The sequence below is a fragment of the Temnothorax curvispinosus genome, unplaced genomic scaffold, assembly GCF_003070985.1.
Source record: "Temnothorax curvispinosus isolate PA1 unplaced genomic scaffold, ASM307098v1 QBEX01001787.1, whole genome shotgun sequence".
Taxonomy (NCBI): Eukaryota; Metazoa; Arthropoda; class Insecta; order Hymenoptera; family Formicidae; genus Temnothorax; species Temnothorax curvispinosus.
The window spans coordinates 452,960-480,491 of NW_020211567.1; the positions used below are offsets into that span (position 1 = coordinate 452,960).

Consider the following 27,532-nt stretch of genomic DNA (forward strand, 5'->3'; position numbering starts at 1 on the left):
CAGAAACGGCCGTCGACATAGGTACTCCGGAGAATTTGAAATCGGAGCGAGTCGCGCGCGAGTTCTCCTCTACCAAACTCGGCGACGGGCCCTCCCCACCTCCGTCCACGATGATTAGAGATATTGGAAGGGGTTAAGACGGCGCCATGTTGGGTCCGTCCGCGGCGCGTCGCGTCACTCGCGTCAGTCGCCCGATGATTGCGACCGTGTAGACGTCGCACGCACGAGCCATGAATTGAGCTCGCGTTCGCTCGTGCCGCGTCGTCGTTTTACCTTTTTTTTTTAATTTTATCCCGTTGCGCGCGCGCACATTTTTTTTTATTTCACCCTACGTCCTCACGCGCGGGACTCGCGAGTTCTTCGAACGGGAAAAATCTTGGAGGGAAGTGCCGCGGAGATTTTAGATCTAGAGGATACGCGTAAAACATATATTTGCGTGCAAAGTGCGTGCAACCTCTGGTGACTCCTCTCTCTCTTTCTTCCTCCCTTCCTCCCTCTCTCTCTCTCTCTTGGAAGGAGCGCGGGTGAAAGAGAGCGAAGGATAAAGAGAAGTGCAGAAGACGAGAAGACAAAAGGGGGGAAAAAAGGAGGGAAAGGGGGAGAGGGACAGCGGCGTGCGATGGCTGTGCGGCCGCGCATCGGCCCTTCCGGTGGTGAACGCGCTTCCGGAGGTGCCGGCAACCACCTCGCCGGGATACCCACCGTGCGATGGACCGCCAGGAGCACGCTCGTCGTCGCCGCCGCGGCGTTCGCCGTCCTCCTCGGCGTCGCCGACGTCGTGGCCATCCGATCGGGTGAGTAAAAATCCTCCGCCTCACCGCGCGCTTATATAAATACATTATGAATCCCGGGGCTCTTTAAACTTTAAATCTGCGACTTCTGCCCGCCGCCGGGAGGGGGAAGGGGGCGCCCCGCTTTCGCCAGCGGGCCCCCCATTCGTTTCGTAAACGCCGGTCAGCAAATTGCCAGACGACACAACGTCCAAAATCGGGACGTAAGACGTCTTGGTGTGTGTTAAATGGAAAAATACGATTCGGACGTCTTTAAGACGTTTTTAAGACGTCTTTAAGACGTCCTATGTGTCCCGTTTTGAGACATTGTGGTTATCTGGGTTATTGCTTCCGCAGCGCGATTTATCTCGAAGATGTGCGAGGCAATTGCATTCGTTATGTAATTCCAAGCCCAAGATCGAATGATAATCCACTCGGAATTTCAGCCGTAATTAAAGGCCTTGGCACATAGAAAAACTTAAGCAGTAAAACTCAACCAGTAAGCAAATCAGCCAATCACAGTCAAGAACTTAAGGCACGGCCCTAAGCGGTAGCGAATCCATACTGTTGATTTCTTACTGCTTAAAGTTTTACTGCTTAAGTTTTTTTATGTGCCAAGGCCCTAAGATTTGAGGTCCGATCGTCTCGGATACTCGCGACTCTCCGGCTCGCATATACTTGCAAATTTTTTTTTTTTTCCATTTAGTACACTCGCCATTTGTTTATATCGTGTGAGAAAAATGCGGCAACACAGAAACGAACGGCGCGCTCGTCGGAGCTCATCCTTTTTGGATCCTCCGTTTATCCCGTTAATCACATCGGCAGTCACACTTCTGCCAAAGTACCGTAGCCCCGTGTGCCGTATACGTGATCGGGCCCACCACGTCGATTTTATCGAGGATTTTAAAACCCGTCGAAGATATTGTTCTCTCACTTTGCTTTCTCCTTTTCTTGCAAGCGACACACACACACACACACACACATATATTAATTCCACCGTTGTCTTGCCCCATGAAACGACTTCCCGATCCCTCTCGCCTTGTTTCCCTAAATATTCCGCTTTGCCGCGAGCGAAAGTTTTGGAAAGGGGGCATACAATGCAAAACCTGAGCCATGCGAGCTAGAAAGAGCTCGCGTTGCAAAGAATACCTCTGCTAATGAATACGTGAGCCTAAAAAAAGAAGATTCAAAAATCTCTCGCTCGATCGAACGACTTAACGATCGTCGAAATGATACAGTTCGCGATCCTCGAGCATCGACGAGTCGGGCGAACGTGAATCCCTCGAACGTGCGCCGATTTTTCTCGATCGGATTTGATTCGCCAGTGAAAAGTGGCAATCAGACAGCCTCGATAGCTTTTCGAGTTTCGGCTCCGAATTTGAAGCCGACCTTTCTCGTAAATCCAAGTCGCACGATCACATTGAGTGCGGTAAACCGTTTTCTTTTTCTTTCCATTATTACGAATACAGAAGCTTATTTCGCCGGGACCTGCCACCTGTTTATATCCGTTTGTTTGGAAGTTCGGGGAACCGAACCAGCGGAACCAAGGTCAATCCGGGCCCGTCTCTTTTTCGTCACCTTGAACACCAACGCGGCGAACTGCCTGATCTATTGTTATCGCGGTGTAATGGGTTACGTTTGCTTTTTTTTCTCTCTCTTGCAATCACGGTAGAGGGAGAGTCAAGTGGGTAATGGTATAGAAAAGTCGGGAACCGGTTTCGCGCGTGCGTGGTGTGGAGAGAGATTAAAAACCGGTGGCCGTGCCGAATTTTTCGAACAGATCTATCCAGATCCTTTTCCTAGTTTCCAGTTGTTTCTTATCGAGCGAGTGATCCTCTCCCCAGGATCGGCGCGTCGCATTTCCCATATAAGAAACCGGTTTCGTATGACTCCAAAAAAAGGTATGACACAATGTTCGTGTTTGGATTGTGTGACCGGAAAAGACGCCAGGACGCGTTTGAAGAAAATAGTTTTCTCTCGATAACGATATACGATCGCCTCTCGCGTTTCAAATAATTCACCGGGATTCAAAAGCTCCAATAAAAATGAGAGATGACATTTAAATGTTCATTAGCCTTTCCGATATGTGTTTGAAATATATCGTAAGTAGGAGTTTACGTTGACTCTGCTCAGGCTACTTTGACCTAGCACAGAAAAAAAAGGCCGCGCGAAAAGAAATATAAATCTAACTTCAGCGAGCGCTTTTCTTCTTCGTTTGTAATATCAATTCCAAATTGCAGCCTTAATCAACACCCGCGAAAAACTTTTAATTTGCTTTGTCAAGATTAATATAATATTCATATTTGTTTTTTTTTTTAACACGGAATTATTATATAAAAAGAAGGCATAAAAATACGATGATGTGAAAGTTATTTTTATAAATTTCGGAAGACGTACAAGATGTTTTTTCGAACGTTATATTGATTCATCCTCCGATCAAACGATCACCTGTTTGTCGCCGTAAAGATTCGAAGTTTAACGACGCAATTCTGGCTAGACAAATGGAACGTTGTGCCTTGATGGCACAATGCAACCTATACCTTATTGATCCGCGTGAAGTCATTCCGCGAGCGATATTAATAAAAGATCTTTTTCTCTCGTTCGCATATACACGAAAACACACGTTCACATATTTGACGCACACGTGATACGTGTAATCGTGAAGATAACGCCGGGGCAGCGGCGCGGAGGATAAATATCAATATGTTGACGATTGGCTAAATTAAATCTCTGACCTTCCACGATGAACTCGTTACTCAATCCGGAGTACGTCGACCATTTAAAACTTATCAATCCGATCGGCGAATCTTTCCTATACAGCTTGGCTTGAAAGGTGGATTTTGTATTTTTTATCTATTTCTCATTTACATTCTTTCCTTATTCTTCGTTTACGCGTGTACAATAGCGACGAAGAATCTTTGTTAAATTAGATTGTTTGTTAAATAAACTGATTATCGTCGTTTCACCTCTTTTTTTCTGTTGTTGTTGTGATTTTGTTTTACAGAGGACACCTTAAATATTTAGCGCAAACAGTAATTTACTTGAAAATTTCGAATATATGTCAACTTCTCTCTCTCTCTCTCTCTCTCTCTCTCTCTCTCTCTCTCTCTCTCTTTCTAAAATTTGATGTATATTTATTCAAATTTTTATTTACAAAAGAAACATAATGAAATCAAATATCATAAATAAAATAACAAGCACGCTTGGTCATTTATCCTTAATCTCATGAGACGCTTGATACATAACTCAAAAATGCAAACAACTCATCCGTCTTAATAAAAATTTCAGAACGAATTGTCTCGTAAAATGTGGAAGCGCCTTCGTCATTTTATAGATCTTCCGGCAACTTTTTCACACCTCGCAAACCACCGTGCCACTGCAAAAAAGCTCATGCACATCATTGTGGGCCGCGGGTGGGACAAGTGGGACGAATCAGTGGGTCAACGAAACGACCTTCGTACTCGAGAGCGCCGCAAGAGTTTGCAAGCTCTGATTCCTGCAACACGCGCGCGAAGAAGGCGAGAAAGTTCTCCTCCCCTCCCCCCTTCCCCCGAAGAGTCGGCGGTTCTTTGACGTATTTAGAGCCGATCTCTCCTTAGCGAAGATCCGATTGGACGGCGGCTTTTTAATTTTCGACATTAATTAGGCCGACCAAACCCGGCCTTACTAATTGTCAAAATATCACGTTATTGTTGTTCGAGGAAAATTTGAGAAATTTTCAGTCGGACATTTGTGACATTCAAACGCTGTATTTACACTATTTACTTAACGGCTATTACTTATAAGTATCTCAGGGTCAAACTCTGCTTCACGAAACTTTTCAGCTCGATATCTGTGGAAATTTTCGCGACAAGCCGCACTCAAATTTACGATCAATGTCAAAAGCAAGGGAATAAATGGAAAAAAGCTGAGCTTAGCCCCCGTAAACGTTTAACCTCGTTGCGCGTTGCGGGTTTTCCCGAAATTTTCCCGAGTAAAATTTCACGTCGCTCTCCCTCGGGGCGATGACATTTTTTTTTTTTTTTGCGGTCGGAGGAAACGACGTTTCCTGAATACGAAATCGAATAGCGGCATCGGCGGAAACTCACGAAGCCACGATCGGCCGATAGGCAAACGGGGCTGCCTGATGCCGCGCGCGGCCACCGAAAGCGCAAACTCTTGTAAAAACGAGGAAGAAGAAACGGCAAACAACAACGTTCGCGATGTCGCGAGTGAGAGAAAAAAAAAAGAATCACGACGATCAACGACCTCCGGTTAAAAGTTGGGCTGCTTCGTCGATCGATTTCTATTTATAGAAAATGATCGAATTACACAGTTTCAGCGGAGAGGCCCCGTGTCTTTTTAAACAGTGATTACGCACGTACGCGGTCGCTGGTGATTTCATTTGCGAGTCTAGACATGACATCGTCACGTGCGATCGATCGGCCGTCGTTACGTATCGGATTTATCGTCTCGACTATAGTAAAGGCAAAGAGATGACAGTTATATATACGTTCGTTAAAATATTTATCTTGTATTACATCAGGCCGCCTCGGAGTAACTCAAATGAGAGCGTTATTCCCGTTGCTCTGTATTTACACTTCGGCTCATCCGCGAGAAAAATCGTGCGTCCAAAATGAACTTTCCTTCCGACGTGGAGATCCCATTGAAGAAATAATAATATTTAACTGGATTAGAATTTATTTGCGCCGGAATGATAGGCGAGAAAGAATCGTTACTCGCATTTTCCCCATGCACATGTGCCGCCTTCGCGAATAACCGCGCTAGCGAAGGCTACTTCGCCGCTAAGCAAACTTTCATTGATACAACGTGTTGTACGCTTCGAAGGCTGTCGGAGGTGAGCCCTCGGGAGTGCCCGGTTGGAAAACACGGGCGGCCAGCGTGGCGTGGACAGACGTGAGGCGTCGAAATAAATTTATAGGTGAGGAGGGAACCCTCTCTCTTCGGGCGAACGAGCGAGCGAGCGAGCGAGAGGGCTCCGGCCGCGTTCTCTCCGAACGTGCTGTCCTTCTTCCCGGCCTGCTGCTCCTCGTGTTCGCTCGCGAGGAGAGATAGCCTGGGCTCTCCTCGCGGCTGGCAGGTAAAGTCAGTAGGCGGGCTCAGGTTCGTTCACCTCGGCCTAGCGGCCGACCGGATAGCGGGACCCTGGCTTTCCACCGGGCTCGTCGTCGTCGTCCTCGTCGCCTGTCGTCGTCGTCGTCGTCGTCGTCGTCGTTGTCGTAATCGTACCGCCCAGTATATACATACGTACTCGTGTAACACGTTCGCACAATTATGTCCGCACGCCTATGCCAGCGCCTATATATTCGTGCACCTTCGCACCTGCGAAAAACGTATGTATCCGTTCTGTGCGCGGCGCGGCGTGGCACTCTCCTCCGGCGCTCTCCGCGCGCATATATTATAATGTTGCACCGGCGCGGCGGCTTTTGCTCCTTCGTCGGCGTGGGCCGTTAGCTAATTGGCCGCGTTAATTGAGCCCGAACGGGGCCTCAACGAATTCATTCTCTCTCTTTTGCAGAAACGGCGGGAGGATAAACGAATTAAGCGATCTATGTCAATTTTGACGCGCCGGAAATCCGCCAAAATTTTCTTAATCTTAAATTATCCCTATTCACTCCAACCAGCCCTTTCGTGTCTTAACGAGTTTCTAATCCTCGCATCATAACTCACGAACGAATTGACGAAATTTAATGTTCCAAAGCGCAAATTAAAGCTAAAAGTAGTAGCTTTAATTTGCGCTTTGGAACATTAAATTTCGTCAATTTGTTCGTGAGTTATGATGCGAGGATTAAAAAGGGCGGAAAATACGTTGGCGTGAATAGGGTTATCTTGAAATAATTAAAATCGCGATTTTACTATCTTTTCTCTGCATTGTTAAATATTAAAAGAAATTTAAACCATTGTCTTGAGTTAAATAACATTTTATTATTTTTAACCGTCATGTATGGAAATTTATTATCTTTAACTTCATTAGTTGACTTAAATTGAGTATACAATTTGACTGATCTTTCATTTACGATCGAAAGAAAATTTCACGGCATTCTATATATAAATGTATAGAAATAATTCTTACATTACGCTACTTACACTGCGACAGAGAGCGTGGCGTAAAATGCGCTTTTTTTCCGCGCCGGTTACGTCGAAAAACGAATCTGCCGTGATTATATGTTGCAGTATCTAATCTGTCTCGGCGGGAGAAAAAAAGTGTCGCGTTGCAGATTCCGTACTGGAAGATTCAGATTGAATATGCACTTTATCAGCGCGTATTTTGAGTCGACGTCACGGATTGCAGGAAGCACGCGCGAGCGTATCGCGGAATTGCCCGATAAAGAGGAACGTGTCGGATGGTTCGTCGCGAAAAAAAAAGAGAGAGAAACAAACGTTTATCAAGTTGTGCCGAACGATTTCGCAGGCTGCCCGTGTACAAGGTAACGGAGTCTGATAGTCAATACATTGTTGCGCGCCGTTGTCGATATATATCTTCCGCTTGCGTATAATTCCGGAGTTTATTTTAAAAAGGATCTAGATCTCTTTTTTGCGGGAGAGCGAGATACCTCTGGAAGGATTAAAGAATCTGTGGAACAAACGACTCATTTATAAGTGTGAAAGATAAACGGCCAGCTTTCGAACAACAACGAAAGAGAGTTTAAATAAAAACCGATTTATTTAGAACAATATAGATATCAATAGTTTCGATTTATTTATTGTTAGTCTTCTTCAGAACGCAATAAGAACAAATCTGATAAAATTACGTGTAAAAAAAAAAATAAAAAAATGGACAGATGTAAAAAATAAATAACAAAATTAACAAATCGAATAATAATCTCACAATATAATCATCATTTGTACTCTCTCTTTCTCTCTCTCTCTCTCTCTCTCTCTCTCTCTCTCTTTCTCTCTCTCTCTCTCTCTCTGAGGAATATATCATTGAAATCATCTGCTTTCCTCCACGGTGCTGACGCAATTGAGTCTTAGGAAGCTATCCCCGATGCATCCCTCGCGACCCGAATTCTCTACTCGCTGCCGAAGCCGCAGAGACCCTCGCGATCGTATCATTCATGCCGATACATTTTGAGCGGCGTAGTCCGGGGCACGGACGTTGAAACGGTACATTTCCACTTGGCGGATGACTTTTATAATTCCATTTACCGTGAATTACCGTACGCCGAGGGTCACCTGCATATCGGCGAGAGATCGCGGCGGATTTTTCCGGCCGATGGCAAATTGATGCCAACCCCGCGTGGGAAACATCAACTTTCACCCACGAGACCAGAAGTAAACTCGTAGCGCGCGCGCGCGCGAGCGAGTGTAACGGCTCTTCGTGTTTCAACGAATCGCGGCCTAGTGTTTGCCGAGCGAGATAAAAAGGGAGGAAGAAAAACGAGAGAGAGAGAGAGAGAGAGAGAGAGAGAGAGAGAGAGAGAGAGGAAAGGCCTTGATTATAGTTCTAGCATGTTTTTTTTAAGACTTTTAATTTTAAGAACATCTGCCACCACGAGACGAATACACCGTTGCAATTCTTTTATCTTCGGCTTTAAGTATCCCGGTAATTGGATCTTGAATCAACGTTTTGAAGAAGCAAATATCCCACGCTTAAAAATTGAAGCTTTCTTTCAGCAGCTCTTCCGCTGTTTAATTAAATGGAGAAACGCTAAACTTAATTTGTAATTTAATTAGGCTGCAGTAACGCCAGTAACATTGTAATTGTAGACGTAATCACGTGGCACCGCGAGCGTCTTTGAGAATGTCTCTGAAAAATGCCTTTGAAGAACGTGTCGACACGAGATATAATGGGTTTTCATATAAGGTACAATAAATCTATGTACCTATTCATTGAAAATACCGTTTAACGACATTTCTTAATGAATAGCGCGTGTCTACAAAGAGAGTCATCGCATTGTTCTATTCTCATTCATTCAATTATTCATGCACTCTCGCGTTATCTGTTATCTATGCTGCTGGAGTAATCTTTGGGTTGGGGTGACTTTAAACAAATATTTGTCGCTGATACATAATCAATTGCAAGACCAAAGACTCGCTATAATACGCCAGAATTAATTTATTTGCTCAAAAATTTGTCATTTTCATCTACTTAATGTATCAACTTCTCTTCTGTTTGAAGTATTACTTTCCAAGAAGTACCGTTTCATTTATGAAGAACCGTGTTGTCGGTAATATCGGTTAACATATTTTTCGTTTACTTTTCTGTTCTGTGAAGAATTTAATTAGGAATAGATCAGGATAATATTAATGGACATAATTTTTGAAATTAATACATAAATGAATGAAGTTTATTGTTAGATAAATCGTCAAACATTAACTTAAATATTAAGTACATATTCTTTCATTAATTTGGAGTTTTTAAAAATTACGCTTAAATTAATGCTTTCACTGAAATTATTAAATTTTAAATTACATCTTCATCGTAGCTGGGATGTAACTCACTTAAATGAAAAATTAATGAGTTAATAAAAGGTGTCAACAAACTTACAGTACAAAATTTAATCAGAAATAACATTCGAACGATTTTCCAATATCTTTTCGGCTCTTTTGAGGACTCAAAATCACAAGAAAATAAAATTTATTTTATTATTTTAAATCACATTTTCATTTGGATGTAACACTTAAATGAAAAATAAACAAGTTTGTAAAAGATGTCGACAAATTTTACAGTACAAACTCCAATCAGAAATGGCACTTGGGCGATCTTTTATTGGGCTGGACCTGTAGTTTGGGGGCCCAAAACCGCGAGCAACTGAATGGAGGCGTAAAACGGTGGTGGAATTCTCTTTCTTTGACACGCTAATCGGTCACACCGCACGCTCGAATTACGCCACCCTATATACGTACAGCGTCCGCAGTCTAGATTCGCTTCTCTAGCGGGCGAGCTATATACTCAGCGGATTCTTCGAGGTCTCTCACGAGTGTGCAGTGTGTGCATTTCGCGTGCGTGCGCTCGCGCGCGCGAGCGCACACGCATGCACACGTGCGTGTGCACTCGAAGCGGGCGCGCGCACTCTCTCGAGTGCGCCTACCTGCACACGCACACGCCGAATTGCAGGACATTAAACCCCGGACTGAATGCAGATTCGCGCGCTCGAATGAGCGCGGCAAATCGAAGGCGAGGCCTGCACGTGTGCGAGCCAAGCAAGGAGGAGGAGGAGGAGAAGATCCTCTTAACGGCAATGACAATCCCGCATTAACTCGTGATATAATGTTTACAATGTAACTTGCTTGCACAACGGGTGTCCCGCTACAATTTTTCCTTATCGTTTTCCCCCTCGAACTGGTGTGATGGGGAGGGGAAATGAAATGGTACCCCGCGGAGTATCGGGAATTTCGTCATAAACGATCGGTCTGTAATAACTAGATATGAGATACGATAACAAAAATATGTTTTATGCAACGTAATGATAACACAATTATTTAGGACCAAACTGGATACCTATACGTGTTTTATGCAGTGTCATGACTTAATACAACGTAATTATTTTAAGAATAAACTGGATTCGATCCGAGGTGCTTCGTTTTTCTCGCGTTCTGTTCGTCTGTGTCGAAAAATTTTACCTCGTCACGAGAGGCCGATTTTTTCCAGCCGATCTACTCGACTCGGCGTGAGCGAGGCGAAACGTGCGAGATGAGAGGATACGGAGATCGATACGGGGGCGATGAATACTTTAAAAAAGTAGGTTTCGCAGATATAAGGAATTCCACGAGACGTCCACATATACCTATCCCCTCTTTTCAGGAATCTCGACTCAATAGGCCGTGCGTTGGTTAGGAGTTTGCGAATCTCGGATTACGCGAGATTGCGTCCCGATAAGAGTACGAAGTGGCGCCGGGATAAATAGGCACGTAATCGAATTAGCGTTACAAAGTGGCACATAAACGATGGAAGGTCAATGGCTTCGGAGCAGTCACACGAAAATCGCGCGCGGCGGCGCGGCGGCGCGACAGATCGCCGCGAGTGCGACCTGCGACCGACGTGTCGCGCGCTCGTCATACCGGGTGATCCAAAGGGAAATAACCGCGCGAATTGATCGCCCCGGGGGACGTCCGCTCGCGGCGGTATAATCCTGACGGGATCTATTTTCTATTGCTGAACTGTGGCTGCACTAGTTCAGAGTTTATCTCTTTTACTCCGCATTCCGAAAGGAAAAGGAAACAAATTCTGAACTAGTGCAGCCAGTTCAGCAATAGAAAACGGACCCCTGGTCTCTCGCGGCAGACCCGGCGCGGGGCCTAATTCCCTCGCGGCAGAAATCCGAAAAGTCGCCTCTCGAGCGCGCCGAGTTAATAATCAGCGATCGCTCACGGCGGCCACTTAAAACAGACATTTTCCCACAATGGTTACAACCTAATGACAACTAATAGCTATAGCGACCACTTATTTCATGCTTTTGTAATTGCATGTTTTTGATCTCTCCACTCCACTCCGTGCGTTGAACGGAGTCGAGATGATAGCTGCAGAGAAGAAAATTTCTATTTCCCCGAACGGCATTATGTCGGAATTGAAAGGAAGGAACTCGATGTTTGTTACCCGCCTCGCGATGTAATTAAGTATGCAGGATCAGATTTATCTTCTCATCTCGTGATTCGTTTCGTGGGTTGTTATTTTCGACGTTTAAGCTCGGGCCACTCGATCGTGTCCGATTTCCGCGCGCCCGAGAAAAGTATTCGAAACGAAAATTGCGTTCACTGACGTGTAACGAGCCAGACGTTCGTGTATTAGCACGCCAAGCGTTAATTACCTTAAACGTTTCGCTAATTCCCTCCTATATCACAATCGGCTTAGAGATTGTATATACCTCGCGTGTCGATGCACCCTTAACCGCTCGCTGCGCATTAGGTGCACGTTTTCGCGAAATTTTGCATACGGCTGCATCCTCGTGGATTACTTAATTAGATTGTTTACAGTGCTCCCCGCGATATTCACACGCGGACTAAATGATTCGATATTATTAAGAACGTCATTCTCGTTAAAAAAAAAAATGCATTTTTGGCATCTATTTACGACGCTTATATCTTTTCATGATTTAAAAAACTAAAATCAAGCACGATTGTCTATTTGATTCAGCAGGACAAGGAAAATGACAAATATAATAATTAGTTACAAGATGCAATTAACAGATGTCAATTTTATATCACGAGTTCTTCCATTTACTCGAAAAGTAAACAAAAAATTAAAAAAATTTTTTTCTGTTTCTGAATAATTGGTATGGAAATTATCCGAGAAAACAGAAAAATTACAATAATAAAGGTTTATCTTTCAGACAAAGAATGTAGTCTACACGTCATATTAGCATACGATTCTTAATAGAAATTTAATATCTGGTTGCATGAATTGGAAATCTGGTAGATTCAACCAGAAAGATACGAATCGTATTCATAATTAGACATCGAATTTTTTATACGCAGATTGGTGAAAAAGAACAATTACTTAATAACTAAGATTTTGTTATTTATAATATTCCACATATTTATACCTAACATACATATTGCAGTAGAAATATGATAGATATTGTAAATAACATGATCTTAGTTATTATATATATAATTGCTCTTTTCCACCAATCTCCATATAAAAAATCCGATGTCTACTCATAACTAAGTCTATCAAATATTCTAGTAATAAAATATCGAGATAACCTGCAGAAATTCAATTACGATAACCAGAATTCTTTCTGATATGATCAGAAATGCATTTTTCTACATATTATTGTTGGTATAACCAAAACATTTTTATTACTAAGTATTAAAAAATGCACATTTTTATATATTTTTTAATATTAAACACATATACATGCATATAACAATAGATATATATTTTCGAAGGAAATATCATTTCTGATTGATTCGAGATTTCATGAGTGAAAAAAAGTTAATCTGGCTATCCCATCTATTTCTTTCTCGAGCTTAATCGAACTTTCGGATAGCTTTACACGGTTTGATTGATGCATGACCAGGTCGTGGAAAGAAAGATGAGAATTGGCATCATGAAGCAGAGGTCTCGAGAGATTTCTCTTCGTCGGAATATCAATCGAGCATTCGTCTGCCGTGGCCTTGTACCACGTATATGTACTACAAGCGCGATATACGTCGGGTGGTCTAAATGACACTGGGCTGTTGCCGGCGATATATGTGTCGCACGGCGTTCGTTGATCTGAGTGATCCAATTAGCGATCCAGGCCGCGCTGTGCCAATTTCTTCGGACGTTCCTCTGGACGCGTCGATGACTTCTGCAATTGACTTGTAACTGATCGTATCTTCTCAATATCTCTTCGATTATTATTAGAAAATGATACAGGAAGGAGTGCCTATTGAAGAGTGCCTATTAAAAAATCATATTCTTTTCGTAAGGTAAAGAATTTTAATCTTTTGTCTTTTTTCTATGCACTTTGTCTTTTTCTTTTCTCTTAGCATACACATACAATATTATATATATATAATAAAAATTACACACATAAATAATATATATTAAATAAATATTAACGTACATTATATTAGATGTATTATAAATGTATATATCATATATTTTTTATATTATAGATATAATTATATAATATTTCATATTATATGATTAAATAATACAAAAATATTATAATATTAAAATATACTATATACATTTAAAGTACAGGAATATATTAAAAATATTATTAATATTTATATATTTATATAATATAATAATACAAAGTGCAATAGTCACAGCATCATTCTGATCGTCCTCATACCCATCGTAAGAAATTACAAAGAAAATTACGCTTCAATGCGGTAGAAGGTATACTCATCATTGAATTCCCCGACATCACGTTGCAATGTCTTTGCTCATCTGGCATGTAGGGCAAAGATAAAGAGATTTTTTTTCTTATGCAACGAGACCTCGAGATATTGATTGATCCCACTAAGAATCGAATCAGTCATCCGGCCGTTACTATATGATAAACGTTTGTCTCTCTCTGCACCAGTTGTTTCGCGTATAGATTATAATACACGTATATATAACGACGGGCCCCTAGTGACGTCTCCGCCGCTCGCGCACACGCTTGGCGCCGAGCACGCGGCTCCTTGATACAGTCCCAATAAATAATTGCATTGATAATGAATGCGGGAATGCAGCGGCCTTTCGCGATGATCTAATCATCCTCATCCGCCTCGGCCGGCATCAGGAGGCAGCCCCGTTACGCTGACGATGCTCCGATCGATAAGCAAAACCGCACTATCTTTGGCTTTAAACGCGACCCGCTTGCGATACTTCAAAACAAGCTATTTTCCGCCTGATTACGGACTAAGGTCGACGTAAAGTGTTTAGTCTCTACGAATCGCAGCGGATTTCGCGAGCCCCCCGCGCCCGGCCTCTCTCTCTCTCTCTCTCTCTTGGCGTGCGCGATCCGTCCCCGTCATCGTGTGCACAACGTTGCATCGCGACGTGTCGATGCGGCGGTACACGCGGCTGGCTATTGCACCGTCTGGTACGAACGACGCCGCTGAAAGAGCATCCGCCTCTCACGCGAGCGCGAAGGTGAACGCCGCCGCTGCACGCTGCGTGCCGATGTCATAGGACGAGCGTACGGCATGCCTGATACGTTACTTAATAATACATTATATCATTGCTAAAGCCTGTTGCACACCTGTACCCATAGCGAGGCGGATTATGCCGAGTGACCGATATCAAATAATCAATGAATAAGTATACGCACTCGCTCCTGAGTGATCTTTTGTGCCGTTTACTTATTAAATATTAAAATTTAAACCCTTACCTTGAATTAAATAACATTTTTAACTACCATGTATGTCGAAATTTATTATTTTAACACAAAACAGTATTATTTTAACTCTATTGGTTTAGTTAAATCAACATTGTTTTCGTTAAATTGACGAGATATTGAGTATAATGTTATGCAGTAACATATTTATATTCTTATATGGGCAGCCGACACCGTCAGCTCATGATTGTTATAAATTAAAATGATTATTTAATAGAATTAATGTTAATTTCATTATATAAATAGTATAATAAGACAATATATAATATGAAGTGAAATAAAAGTAAAATATAAGTTAATAAAATTTATATAAATTTCATTTGTTGCAATCAATCCTTTTAGTTATTGCAAAATATTTTTAAGTGGTTATATCGTCTAAACCTGATGATAAGAATCGTTATAAGAAGAAGATAAACAAACTTCTTTCTCGCGTTTTTCACAGAATTCTGTATGTTTTAGGTCGCATTGTTATTGCGATTTGATTTAAATTTTCGTGTGAAGAAAAAGCCTATTTCATGAGATTGCTCTCAATTGAAAATAGTGTAGAAAAATGTAAAAAATACATAACACAAAAATATATAATTTAATAATCAGCTTTAAATATTCTTACGTACTTCTACAATAAGTTATATGGCGATATTAAATTTTCCTAAGCTGTTACAAAATATTTTGAAATGATAATGTCGTCCAAACCTGATGATAATAACAAACTCATAATTCTTTGTGTCTTTCAGAGAATCCATTCAAGTGTCGCTTTGTTATTACGATTTGATTCAAAATCCGCGTGAAGAAAGAGCCTATAACGTTATAAAATTGTCCAATACACACATCGTAAGATTTGATGCATTGCTTCATTTCTCAACGAGATCCGCGAGGCCGTTTCTGAATGAATGCGTCGAGTGAAGCGGAGCAATAAATTGCAGAATATGATCTTCAAAATTGATTGCGCGAACACAACGGCGAGGTCTTCCTGGTTTTCCGCTGGCGCATCTAACGATCCCCGGATTCCCCCCGCCAGACCGGATGTACAATACGAAAATATCGCGAAAAAAAATCTCGATCCGCACGCGGCATATCATGCGAGCGGCTCTATCCGTCTTCGATATTTGCATTCCTACTCCTGCAATGCACATTCCCTCCCGACTGCCGTCGGTGCTCTGCTCGTACCAGGCCGCACAGCCTGGCACGAACGCTGCACTTCCAAGCCGGGGCCACTTCCTCTCCTCTGCTCTCCTCTCTAGTGCCATCAGCGTCTCTCTCTCTCCTACTCTCATTGTCTCCCTCTCCCTAATCGGCAACCGCTCCTCACCTCTCACGGAGCTTCTCTCCCTCTCTCTGTCCCTCCTTTTCCCATCTCCCTCTTTCCCTCTCTCTCTCTCTCTGCTCGTCTCTTCTCTTACGATGATGAGGCACCCACATACACAGAACGTGGCTTACTTACACATCTTTAAGGCTCTCTCACCTCCTCCGTGCTCTCCTCACTTTCCTTCACGGATCCAGCGGATCTGCGGTTTCTGAACGAATGTCGCCGCGGAAAATGATCGATCGACATATACGATCTCAAATGTCGATTATATTTACCAAGAGCAACGAGCATCGTGAATGTCATTTCAAAAATTGATCGTTTATTTCTGAAAGGTTTCGCAGAAACAGTTGCTGTTTCTTCACTTTCTCTAGCTTAAGCGATCTATTGGATTCCTCGCTGAAATAATGTTACGGTGAAGCAAATCATAAAGTAACGAATACGGTCTCAAAACCTTAGTAATCGTGACCTGTGAGAGGGACACATTTAAAAACACTCGCGTTCCGAATACCTGAAAGGTATCGCGTTCCGGGGGAAAAACTTTATCCAACGCGACATTTTCTATTTTGCATATATATATATCACACGCTTCATCTGAGCGTGACCGATTTTTTTTTTCAAACATTAATCACAACGTTGTCAGCCGATTGCACAGCGCAGGGATCGCTTTCTCGTCCAAGGACAATGTATCAAGGATCCTCCCGCGATGGGAAAGTCTCCGTAAACGGGCCTCGATTGCCATCGCCGCGCGATAGATCCTTTTGCGAGAGGAGATCAGTTTTCCTTTCATAACGCGAAATAAACTTGGAAAACGCACAGACGCAGTCGAGGGGAAGCTCATTAGCTTAAATAGGACAATTGGAGATTATTCTTCTCTATTCGAAACGTTAATAAGCAGAAATTCAGGCTTATAGATTTCTCAGAGCCCAGTTTTCATGAAAATATTGGAAAGTATCGATATTTTCGCGTTATTGTAATTATTTCTTTATCACAACTATTCAAATTATTATAGTTATCGTGCAATTACTATAATTATTTTCTATAGAGTTTATATCAGAATATGGAATGTCAATTTATCATTTATTTTCGAAAACCATTTCGAAAATCTTGCCAAGCACCACTCCAGATTGTATATGATTGAACCTAATAATGTTTTGAAATAGGATTTCTCATTCCTCGCAGTAATCGTCTTGCATTTCTGCCATCGCTCAGGAAACGGCGGCGGTGCGTCGCGTCACAAAGGAATCGTCTTCGCAGGAAAATGTGAATTATCATAAATCCGGGTTTCTCTTTTAAACGATTGACATCTTGGGTGTGTACGTATGTTTATGTGCGTGTAAAGGCCGGATTTATATTATCCTCATTATCGCTAATAATTCAAACGAAACGTCATCGCCATCGAGCGCTGCGCCGATGACGACGATATTCGAATATCAATAGGCATACGCATTTGCATAACGACACTCGTGAAAAATTCCGCGTCGTTATGCAAATTTCTCTCCCATCTGCAGCCGATGAACAAAAGTCACCTGCAAACAATAAACCGAGACAGGAGACCGGCTGCTTATCGCGCCTTTTCTTATCACGCGTCTCGCGGATGCTGATGCGCAGCAGACTTTAAGTCGTTTCGAAGCATTTCTATACCTACCTGTTTGAATGTGAAAACAAATTATTCGTTTGTCCTTCTCTAATTCAAGGAGCCATTTGAACGTTGTATTTTCTACGAAACACAATGCTTGAAAACACTTAAATAATAATTCATAAAAGTTTACGTATAATCTGCATACTTGTCCAATTATGTCTAGTATAATGTATAATGAAGAGTGGAGATTATTGCAATCATGCAGACGGATCGTCGTGAACTTAATTTCCACCCACGAGCTCGGCGTCGCCGTAACAATACTTTTTGGTATTTCCGTTCTCCGGTTACTTTAGACGAAACAAAGAAAAGGAAAGCTTTTCGACTGCCTTGTAACCGAAACTGCTGATTGACGTATTTCCCATATATCGATCAATTTCATCGTTATAGCAGTCATCTTATATTCTCTTCTCATCTATTCACTAATTAATATTAATGCCAAGACTCTTGCGACTGATATACTAAGTTTTCAATAATAATCCATGACGCGCATATTTTTAGCGGAAAATAACTGATCGATTGCCTTCCATTAAGGAAAGACATTATATTAGAGGAAGGAATTAAATCGCACGCAATATTCTTGTCACAGTGTACGATTTAAAGAACAGTGTATATTTAAAGAATGTGATCGAACCTTCACTTGTGTGTTATCATTTTTATTTTTATATCCGAGTGTAGAAAAAATTAATAAATAGTTTATTACTTATTCCGAAGGATAATTTTTGTTGGGATATTATAATTTTGTTTATAAACAAGGTGTTTTAATGAAAGGAAAAATTCCAATGGTAATTCCTCCGAAATAAGTAATTTGTATTCCAAACTAAATTTATGTTCCTATTCGAAGAATTGAAAAGTTCATGGAGACACAAACTGTAGATATTCAATATTCAACGGTTATTTAAAAGAATCTGTTCTAAATAGCTTTACGGATGTGGCCATTTCAGAAGAACATTAAGGGCGAACTAAAAGTAAAATAATTTCATTTTCTAACGCTGACAGTTATAGTTTCCGATAGTTAACGCGCAACGCCAGCGATACTTTGCGACACGAAATCCGAAATTCCGCGCCTGGAAAGTTGGTTTCTCACTGCACACAACCGCGTTCAATTGTGCCCCCCCTCGATATCTCGGACACACCGCGGGCGAGGTGACGAAATAATCGCCGCGCGAAAGTTCATCGGATGAGGATTCGCTCGGGGAAAAAAAAAGACCCCAGAAGAATCCTATCCTCTCTGCAACGGTTACACCTAGAAACGGCAGTTCCCCGGCGGCAGGCATTGAACCTTTCACCTATCACGGCAGCAATATCGCTTCCCGGCCGATCCCTTCATGCTCTATGCTTTCTGTTACAGGCGATGGCTGCGGGAATAACATGTTCAGGTGCAACGATGGCAAATGTATACAGTCGATTCTGGTGTGCGATTATCGCGGAGACTGCGACGACAACAGCGATGAAATGCAGTCGTGTCGTAAGTATCGGCACGTTCTTTCTTTATGCGGTCATGTCCTAAAAATAATTAATCCATATTGTGCCTTCTCTGGTAGCTCGGCAATCAATATACGATCAATTTCTTAACGTAAACCATTTAACGGTGTTGTTTTTCGATTAAAAACGGTTAACTTAAAATAGATTAAAAACCGTGAAAATCTTATAGGGGGAAATCTAATTTCCCTAAATAATATTTCTTTAATTAAAATGGATTCGGAAATTGTTATTTACGATTGTTTTATACAATATTATTGGTAGTATGTATTGATTCCCCTTTAAAGAAAATGCTTCCAAAAATGTAGCACTTTATATCAAATCTGCAATATGCAGAAATGAAGAGAGTTGTTTTATAAATTGTCATTTTGCCATGCTTCCTGTATTTTACTTAGCAAAAGCAATTTCACAAAGCTCACAAAGCTCGAGATTTTTCTTCATTATCCCCTTATCGTTGTTCAATTTTATTGTCGCATTTATCTCCCCGTGTGATCGCGACGAATGTATTTCGTCGAACAATCGGAATTTCGATGAAATTGGAGCATGTCTTGAAACGGTGAAATTTACTCGGAAAAATATGCTCCACTGTTCGTGCTGATGAATAATTAATGGCGAAGTGCTTCGTTAAGTAATAATAAAGAGGGATGCGTGTATAATCCGCGATCGCCCGCTGCCCCCATTACCAGCTCGCGGTGAAAGAACTTTCAGAATGAAGCCATCGTCTTCATTCAGTACTCTTGGTCGGCAGGCATGGATTTACGGTTATGAAGACCCCGGGGCACGTAAAAAATTGATTTTCCACATAATAGCACCTTACAGTCTTGACAGTGTCGTCGGAGAAACCTCGATATTAACCATTCGAAAGAAAATTCAAGAAATAAATCTCACAATCAAGCTTTAAGTTCTGGTTCACAAATTCTGGTGGAACTAAGGCAATGTCTAATCGAAAGTTTTATGTCGAATTTTTCGGGACTATATACTTGAATTTTGACAGATCTAAACGCGACTCGAATTCGCTCAGAGCGAATTATGATTGTGTGGCCTTGAAACGGCCGATTTTTGATGCGCTCTTCCTGTTTACGAAATGGAATGGATTGTCTCGAGCTATGTATGGCTTACAATAAATCTCGTGCCGGAAGCGCCCGACGAAAATCCGAGGCTTCCTCTCGGAAGTGCTTAGTCTCTTTGTCCATGCATTTTTTTTCCATGCGGCTGATTACGTGACCGCTTTTTGTGATCGCTCCTTATCGTCGGATTTATATTACAGGAAGTGTAAATGTAATTTGTGCCTTGCGTTATTTTTCCCGTGCAAGCGAGGAACAATCGATGCTTTTTTCCGAAACTTGGAAGGCAAGCGGTTAGATTGGCGAAGCGGCGAAATTGTTCAGCGTCCAAAATATCTCTTTGGAAATTGTATATTCGTTTAAAAATAACGTGCGGTATAAAAGTACAACCTCCACTAAAAACCAAATTATTTTCTTTCTGATTCTTGTAGCGTTTAAAAAAATGGTGTTCAGCTCTGAGGTCTTTTCCGTCATATTTGATACATTATGTAGTCACGATGATTCCAAAGTTGGTTAAGTTTTCTTTCTAAGTAAGTGCATTACAATCTTTTGAATATCGCGCAAAATTTTTGTCACCGATAAAAGAAATTCGTCCTTCGACCGCTAATTTACAGAACATTGTCGGTTATCCTTTTGACACCAGAGTTCCAAATCGCGTTTGTCAACAGTGTCCCGTGCTCCTCTATGGGATTTGCCACTTGCCTAGGTCACCGCGAAGTGACGACCGTTTGTTATGCGGGTGACAATGCAAAACCGGAAGCAATGCTGTGACCCTCTTTCGAGGACGGTGTACAAAAGTATCGCGTGTCACTCGATGAAACGGATCCACTGGCACAATTGTATCTCGTTTTGCGTGGAATCGGCTCCAATTCCGCGGCTCGACAACTTTCTCCCAATGTTCATCCCCCTTCCGCCCCGCCTGTCCAATTACCTCTTCATCTATTACAACAAATCCTCATATTTTCGAACCAGTTTACTCTGATATCTCGAAATTGATTTAATGGACATTTACTGGAATACATTGAAAGCGGGAACGAACGAAACTTTGTAATAATTTATAACGTCGCGAAATTCCATCTCTAGTTATTTGGCAAAAAAAACAGCGTTAAAGCGATACCTCGGCGCGGCATGGCACCGTGATTGCCGTGCCATCCGGTATTAAACGATCGAGGGTGCTTCCCTCGATCGCCTGGCGAATCGACGGCCGACCGATTATTCTCGCGTCGCAATTATAGGCACCGACGCAATCTGCGCTCTCGCGTCGCACGAAGCGAGCCTTCGTCTTCGTGCGTTGCCACGTTGCGCGGTATTATTCATGTATTCAGCGCGAACACCTCCGAACTCCGATATTCTTTGTACCGATATCCGAACGAAAAGATGCCCGATAAATGTTTTAAAAGGAAGAGTTTCCTGTTTTTGAATCATGCTGGTGGATCGGTTAAGTATTCCGAGCCTCGGATGACGCCGCAATGGCAATAGAAGCTGTTGAGAACAATCTACAGATCTGTATAGAGTGTGTTTTGCATGTATTTAAATTCAAGAATCGAGTCTTTGACGGACTATTACGTGGTTGATGCGATCATTACGCGTAGAGGTCAAATCACGCTCGCCGCTTGCAATTTTAGCTCTTCGCCGATTATCTAGATTATCTAGATCTGGGTGTCTTTATTATATTCTGTTCGTAAACAAGATTACTACCAATAACGTATAGAAACGTGACGAATCAGTCGTTTCTCTATAATCAAACAGCGAGAAACTTTAGTCGGAGAGCAATTTAAAATCAAATATCCGGATTATTATTTTATTGAAAATTAAAATAAATCACTTTTAATCTACAAAATTACGCATTAACAACCGCATTGTACTCTCATAGCCCTTTAGTCACCGTAATTTGTTGGTTCATTATCGAGAGTCCTAAATTATTTTTTTTTAATTTGAATTTAAGATCATTTTATCCCACGAAAGACCGAGCTCCTATTCTATCTCGATGTCCTCACCGACTATTAATTTATTAATTTTTTTACCAAAAATAATATATTCAAATCGACAACAATTCATCGAATAACATCGTCAATGGTTAAAATATAAAATATGAAAAATGATTGAGAATGTGTCGACGATGGTAGCCTCTTTCTCATCAGGTATTTTAAATTTTGATTGCGCTTAAATATTTCTGCATTGACGAAAAAGAATTTTCTGTTATATTTTTCATATTTTATATTTTAACTATTGACGATGTTATTCGACCCCATGCTTTATTTTGTTTTGTTAGATCACTTGATAAGGACCCGAAGCCTGGGTTGAAACGTTGTGAAGTTTATGTACATATTTTTTGCCAATTGTTGTCGATTTGAATATATTATTTTTGGTTAAACATTATTGGCGGAACAAACATTTATTGTTGGTATTAATTTTTTTGTTTTAATTGGGTTTCAGCACCGCCCGACTGCGAGATCGGCCAGATCACGTGTGGCCAGTACAGCTTCAACAAGACGTACTGTATACCGCCGCACCAACGGTGCGATATGACCGTCGATTGCGTCGACGGCACTGATGAAGACGGCTGCAGTGAGTGCAAATTGCAATCATCTTTTCCAACTGTTTTCTTTTCTATCCTGTCGCGCACGACGCGATATAATTAGAGATAAAAAAAATTATATATTCTCACGTAGCATTGACTTAAACTAACGCGCTGAAAAACGTGCCTGCCTCGCGCCTGAAGGCACGAAGTCACATCAGTGCTCCTCACAAGAGATGTATCCTCGTCTATTTTTATTCAAAACCTCACTTTGCTGATAGTAATGATTTGCGTTATTTTCTCTTTGCTCAGCAAACTACCGTATCGGTCTGTACCAACTGAAAACTAATCCCTGAGTGTTGAAAAACACAGAGGATTCGTTACGATATTTCGGGTATATCGAATAACTAACGATTTTGAATAATTTTGCGTTTCCATTTCTCTTCTTTTGTCTTCCATTCCTCTCGTGAACGATGATGCAAAAAAGATGCAATTGTCAAGAAGCGACCTCAAGAACGTCAACTGCGTCATTTAGATGAAATATTAATTATTCCGGATATATATCGTACGAAAAAGATACTACGTGATAACATTATCGTCAGTGACAAGGCCGCTCGCATAAGAGCATGGCTAAGTAGCAGCTGCGCAGCGATTAAGCGGATTCTTCGCGCTAGGATTCACTAAATTATCGCGCTGTCACGATAACACGCGCGCGCTGCACATTGTTTAATCAGCGACATTATGCTCACTGAAGTCGTAAAAATGAAAACTCAGATTTACAAACATTTCACGCCGATAACGCTTTCCTTTCTTTCGAACGCTGGCCTTCTCGCTGTCGAAACCTTTGTGCTATTTATAACCAATCACTTTCTGAATCGTAATATCTTATTTGAACTCTCGGTGCATTTTTTCCGTTCTCTCGATCTATCGGCATTGAGATATTTTTAAGAATTATAGGCATTGTGAAACTCGTAAAATTTATATTTATTCGAACTTTATTATTGAACGTTTTTTATATCTTTCAGTAAAAAAAACGCGAGATTTTTAAGAGGACACTTTGGATTTAGAAAAAAAAAGTAAATATAATATCTTATTAAAACGTTCCGCGGCCAAAATTCAATTGGTTGTGATTTTAAGACAAATTTACACGGTCCCTCGTCTCGGTTTCTCCTCCTCTACTCCTTATCTTAATATCGCACGAACTGAGCGCGAAAAAAATCACGTCCCGGTTTGCCATATCGGGCTCATTCCGCGTGTTTGTCAACGGCGCGAACGTGTCGCACCAGGTGATCGTCAAGATACGGTCGCACATTATGTGCAGCTAATGCAGAGTTATCACGCGAAACCATTTGGACCCGAAAGCGTGATCAACTCCGAATCGCCTTTTGACGCATGTTATGTAAAAGCGACATGTATGCCACACCATTTGTCACGTTTCGCATTCTCGAACGCGCCACTGCGGATGTTTTTCTCGTATTATTGCAAAAGCCTTATAGACATATTTTCGCAGATTTTATGATGCAATGTGAGATAATTTATTCCAAGAATCTAAACACATCCTGAAAAATTAATGAAATATTACATTTATCCCAACGTCGAGCATTCATATATTTTATTGCGTGATATTCCGTGAGAAAGAAAATTTGCAAGGGCGAAAGAGTGACAGGGGGGACCACCCGACGTGTGTTGCAGCATACAGGAAGTGCCAGCCGGATGACTTCAGGTGCGTTGGGACCACGCCGGAACTTTGCATACCCAAAGAAAAGAAGTGCGACGGTTACCTGGACTGCCGGAACGGCAGGGACGAGGAGAGATGCGAAAATAATATGAAGCCGGCCTGCCGATTGGATCAATTCAGGTGCAACACCACGCAACGCTGCGTCGAGCAGAGCGCGAGGTGCAATCATTGGGACGATTGCGGTGACAACAGCGACGAGGAACACTGCAGTGAGTTCGCGATTTTGCAACACGAGTCCATTCGAGTTCGATGCTTCGCGGTTTATCCCTTCAGCCATCATCTCTTTAAAATTTTACCTTTTTTTCCCTTCTTATTCTTAGTATCAAGAGTTCAGGAAGCGTCTTTTAATGTACAATGTAATAGTAATATGAAAGTAAAACTGAAATCGTGACAGCTGTAGTAAATAACGTTAAGATTTTCTCGGCAATGCATAAATTTCAAAGGATTAAAATTTTACCTTCCGTCTTTTTTCTTCCGTTAATTGCCCTTATTTTTACCGTCAAGTTACCAGGTGTCTTTTGATTTTATGATGTGTTATCTATGAAAGTAAAGTTTAAGTTATGACAATTCTTACAAAAAATGTTAATAGGATTTTCTCGGCGATGTATAGATTTCAAGTGATTAAATTTTTATCTTTTATTTTCTTTCTGTTAATTGCCTTTATTATTTATATTATATCAAATTACCATGAGGCATCTTTTAATGATTGATCTTACAATGTATATCTATTATTTATGAAAGTAAAACTTAAATTGTGGTATTTTCTATAAATAATGTTAATATTCGACAATATATACAATAGATTTTAAATTTCTTCGCATAGATTTCTTCTTTCTGTTAATTTCACCTATTCACTATATCGAGTTATGAACGTCTTTTAATGACTGTGATATACTATATATAAAATTAAAGCACAGTGTCAGTTTGTTACAAATAATTAATAAGAGATTAATTAATGACAGGGAGAGAGTTAATAAGAGATTTCTTGATAATGCTCAGGTTTCCCACCTTGCACCAGTGATCAGTTCCGATGCGCCAATGCGCTCTGCATTCCCATAGCATATCAATGCGATGGTTATAAAGACTGCCAGGATGGTTCCGACGAGAAGTCCTGCACAATGACAGTCTGCCCAGGAAACAAATTCATGTGTCCGAAAGGTACACCAGATGGAAAGCCATTATGCATCAATCGATCTCAGTTGTGCGATGAAAAACATGATTGCGAGGACGGGGCGGACGAGGAGGCGGCATGTTGTAAGTGTAATTTAATTATGTGCTTAATTGCAACATTGAACGCAAAAAATTTACATGAAATTACGTTCGTATGTGTGTTACGTCGTTTTGTTTTCTTAAATAATATCAAATGATTATATAAAAAATAGATTTCATGATGAGCTCGCGTAAGAACGATTATAGTAATAGTTATATAAACTTGATTTATAGCAATTATGAAGTAAATTGTAGCAGTAGAATAATTGCAGTAATTATGGAGCAATCAATATACAGAAACGAAAAGTCACATCTAAAACTTCACCGAGCAACGTTCCTCGTCAGCATTTCGAAACATAAATGTTTAGAACTTAAAATATGGAGTATAGATTTTATATTTTAAATTATATTAAGTATAGAATATAGAATATAGATTTTTAGGTTTAGATTAGAAGATTTTTAGATGTTTAAAAGAATCAAATTTCTTTATCATGCCATGTGATGACGAGCGAGTGTAGAGCTCGCTTGGATTATAAAATTCTATATTTTAAATTATATTAAATGTAAAATATAAAATACACTGTTAAATTTATAATGTCAATTTGAATTATTTTTAACCATTCTTATAGATCACTTCGTCTCAAAAAATATTATTTGCTATTAATTAAATTAAAACAATGTTAATTTAACTAAACTAATGGAATTAAAATAACACCGTTTTGTGCTAAAATAATAAATTTCGACACACATGGTAGTTGAAAATAATAAAATGTTATTTAACTTAAAGTATTGGTTTAAATTTTATCCTTCAATATTTAACAGTGTAGATTCAGATTCAGATTAAGAGATTCTTAGATGTTTAAAAGGATCAAATTTCTTTATCGTATAGCGACGAGCATGTGCGGCTTACTTGGTTGCCAACATAAATGTCAAGCATCTCCGGCCGGAGGGACTTGCTACTGCCCGGAGGGAAGAGTCCTCGCCAATGATTCGCGGACCTGCATTGGTATGTTGTTTGACTCCGTACGAATTAAAACTTCTAGTGTCCAATATGCTGGTGTTGCAACTATTGAAGAATCCTGAGTTAGAAAAATTTAAGAATTTACTCGCGAAACTCATCCCTTTTTGCATCGTTTCCTCCGCGTCGCCCATCGGACTGTTTTCTTTCCGCAGATCGAGACGAGTGCTCCGAGTGGGGCTTCTGCGAGCAGCTGTGCGAGAACAATGACGGCTGGTACACGTGTCACTGCGCGCCCGGCTATATTCTTCACGGGCAAAACAAATGTCGCGCCCAGAACATTTCCGCCCTGGAGCTCCTGCTCGCGCAGGATCGCGCGATATGGCGATTGAGCGCGACCGGCGAGGATCGAAAGATAATCGCCAACACCACCGGCGCGAGCGGGGTGGATTACCTGTACTCGCGAAATCTCCTCTTCTGGAGCGACATGAAGACGCGGAAGGTTCACTCGGAATCCCTCAACCCCGGTAGCGACACGCCGGCCAAGGTGGACATCAGTATGGCGGGCTCATGGGGACCCGTGTCCATCGCGATAGACTGGATCGGCGACAAACTCTACGTGGCGGATTCCATCGTGCAAAAGGTAGACGTGTTCGAGCTGGACGGACGTTACCACGGGATCGTGGTGAGCTCGAATCTCACCAGCCCGACCGACATCGCGCTGGACCCCACGAGGGGCCTCATGTTCATCGCCGACAGCAAGCAGGTCCTGCGCACCAACATGGACGGTACCAACGCGTTCCCCGTCGTCTCCGAGGCAGCCTATAAAGTCTCCGGCGTGGCCGCTGACATCATTGCCAAGAGAATCTACTGGTGCGACTCTCTGTTGGATTACATCGAAACTGCAGACTACAGAGGTCACAACAGAGTAATGATTCTCAGAGGTTCTCAAGTGCCATCCGCAATCAGACTCACTCTCTTCGAGAACAGGATATTCTGGACGGACGCCACCAAGCAGGCCGTCATGAGCGTCGATAAGACTCAAGGAGATTATTCCATCCAAAGTGTATTTAAGGTACCAATATGAC

The 27,532-nt window shown here is 41.4% G+C and overlaps 1 protein-coding gene across 2 annotated transcripts in view; it reads left to right on the forward strand.

The window, feature by feature from the left end:
- The first annotated feature begins 204 nt into the window (after positions 1–204).
- The window catches only part of LOC112468439 (low-density lipoprotein receptor-related protein 2), a 45,262-nt gene continuing 17,934 nt past the window's right edge, over positions 205–27,532 (forward strand). For both annotated transcript variants that reach the window (XM_025037612.1, XM_025037623.1), the window contains exons 1-7: positions 205–794; positions 18,827–18,943; positions 22,458–22,589; positions 24,232–24,486; positions 25,277–25,531; positions 26,376–26,492; positions 26,660–27,519. In XM_025037612.1, the coding sequence (XP_024893380.1) occupies positions 620–794; positions 18,827–18,943; positions 22,458–22,589; positions 24,232–24,486; positions 25,277–25,531; positions 26,376–26,492; positions 26,660–27,519 (1,911 nt within the window). In that variant the 5' untranslated portion in view covers positions 205–619. The remainder of the gene's footprint in view (positions 795–18,826; positions 18,944–22,457; positions 22,590–24,231; positions 24,487–25,276; positions 25,532–26,375; positions 26,493–26,659; positions 27,520–27,532) is intronic.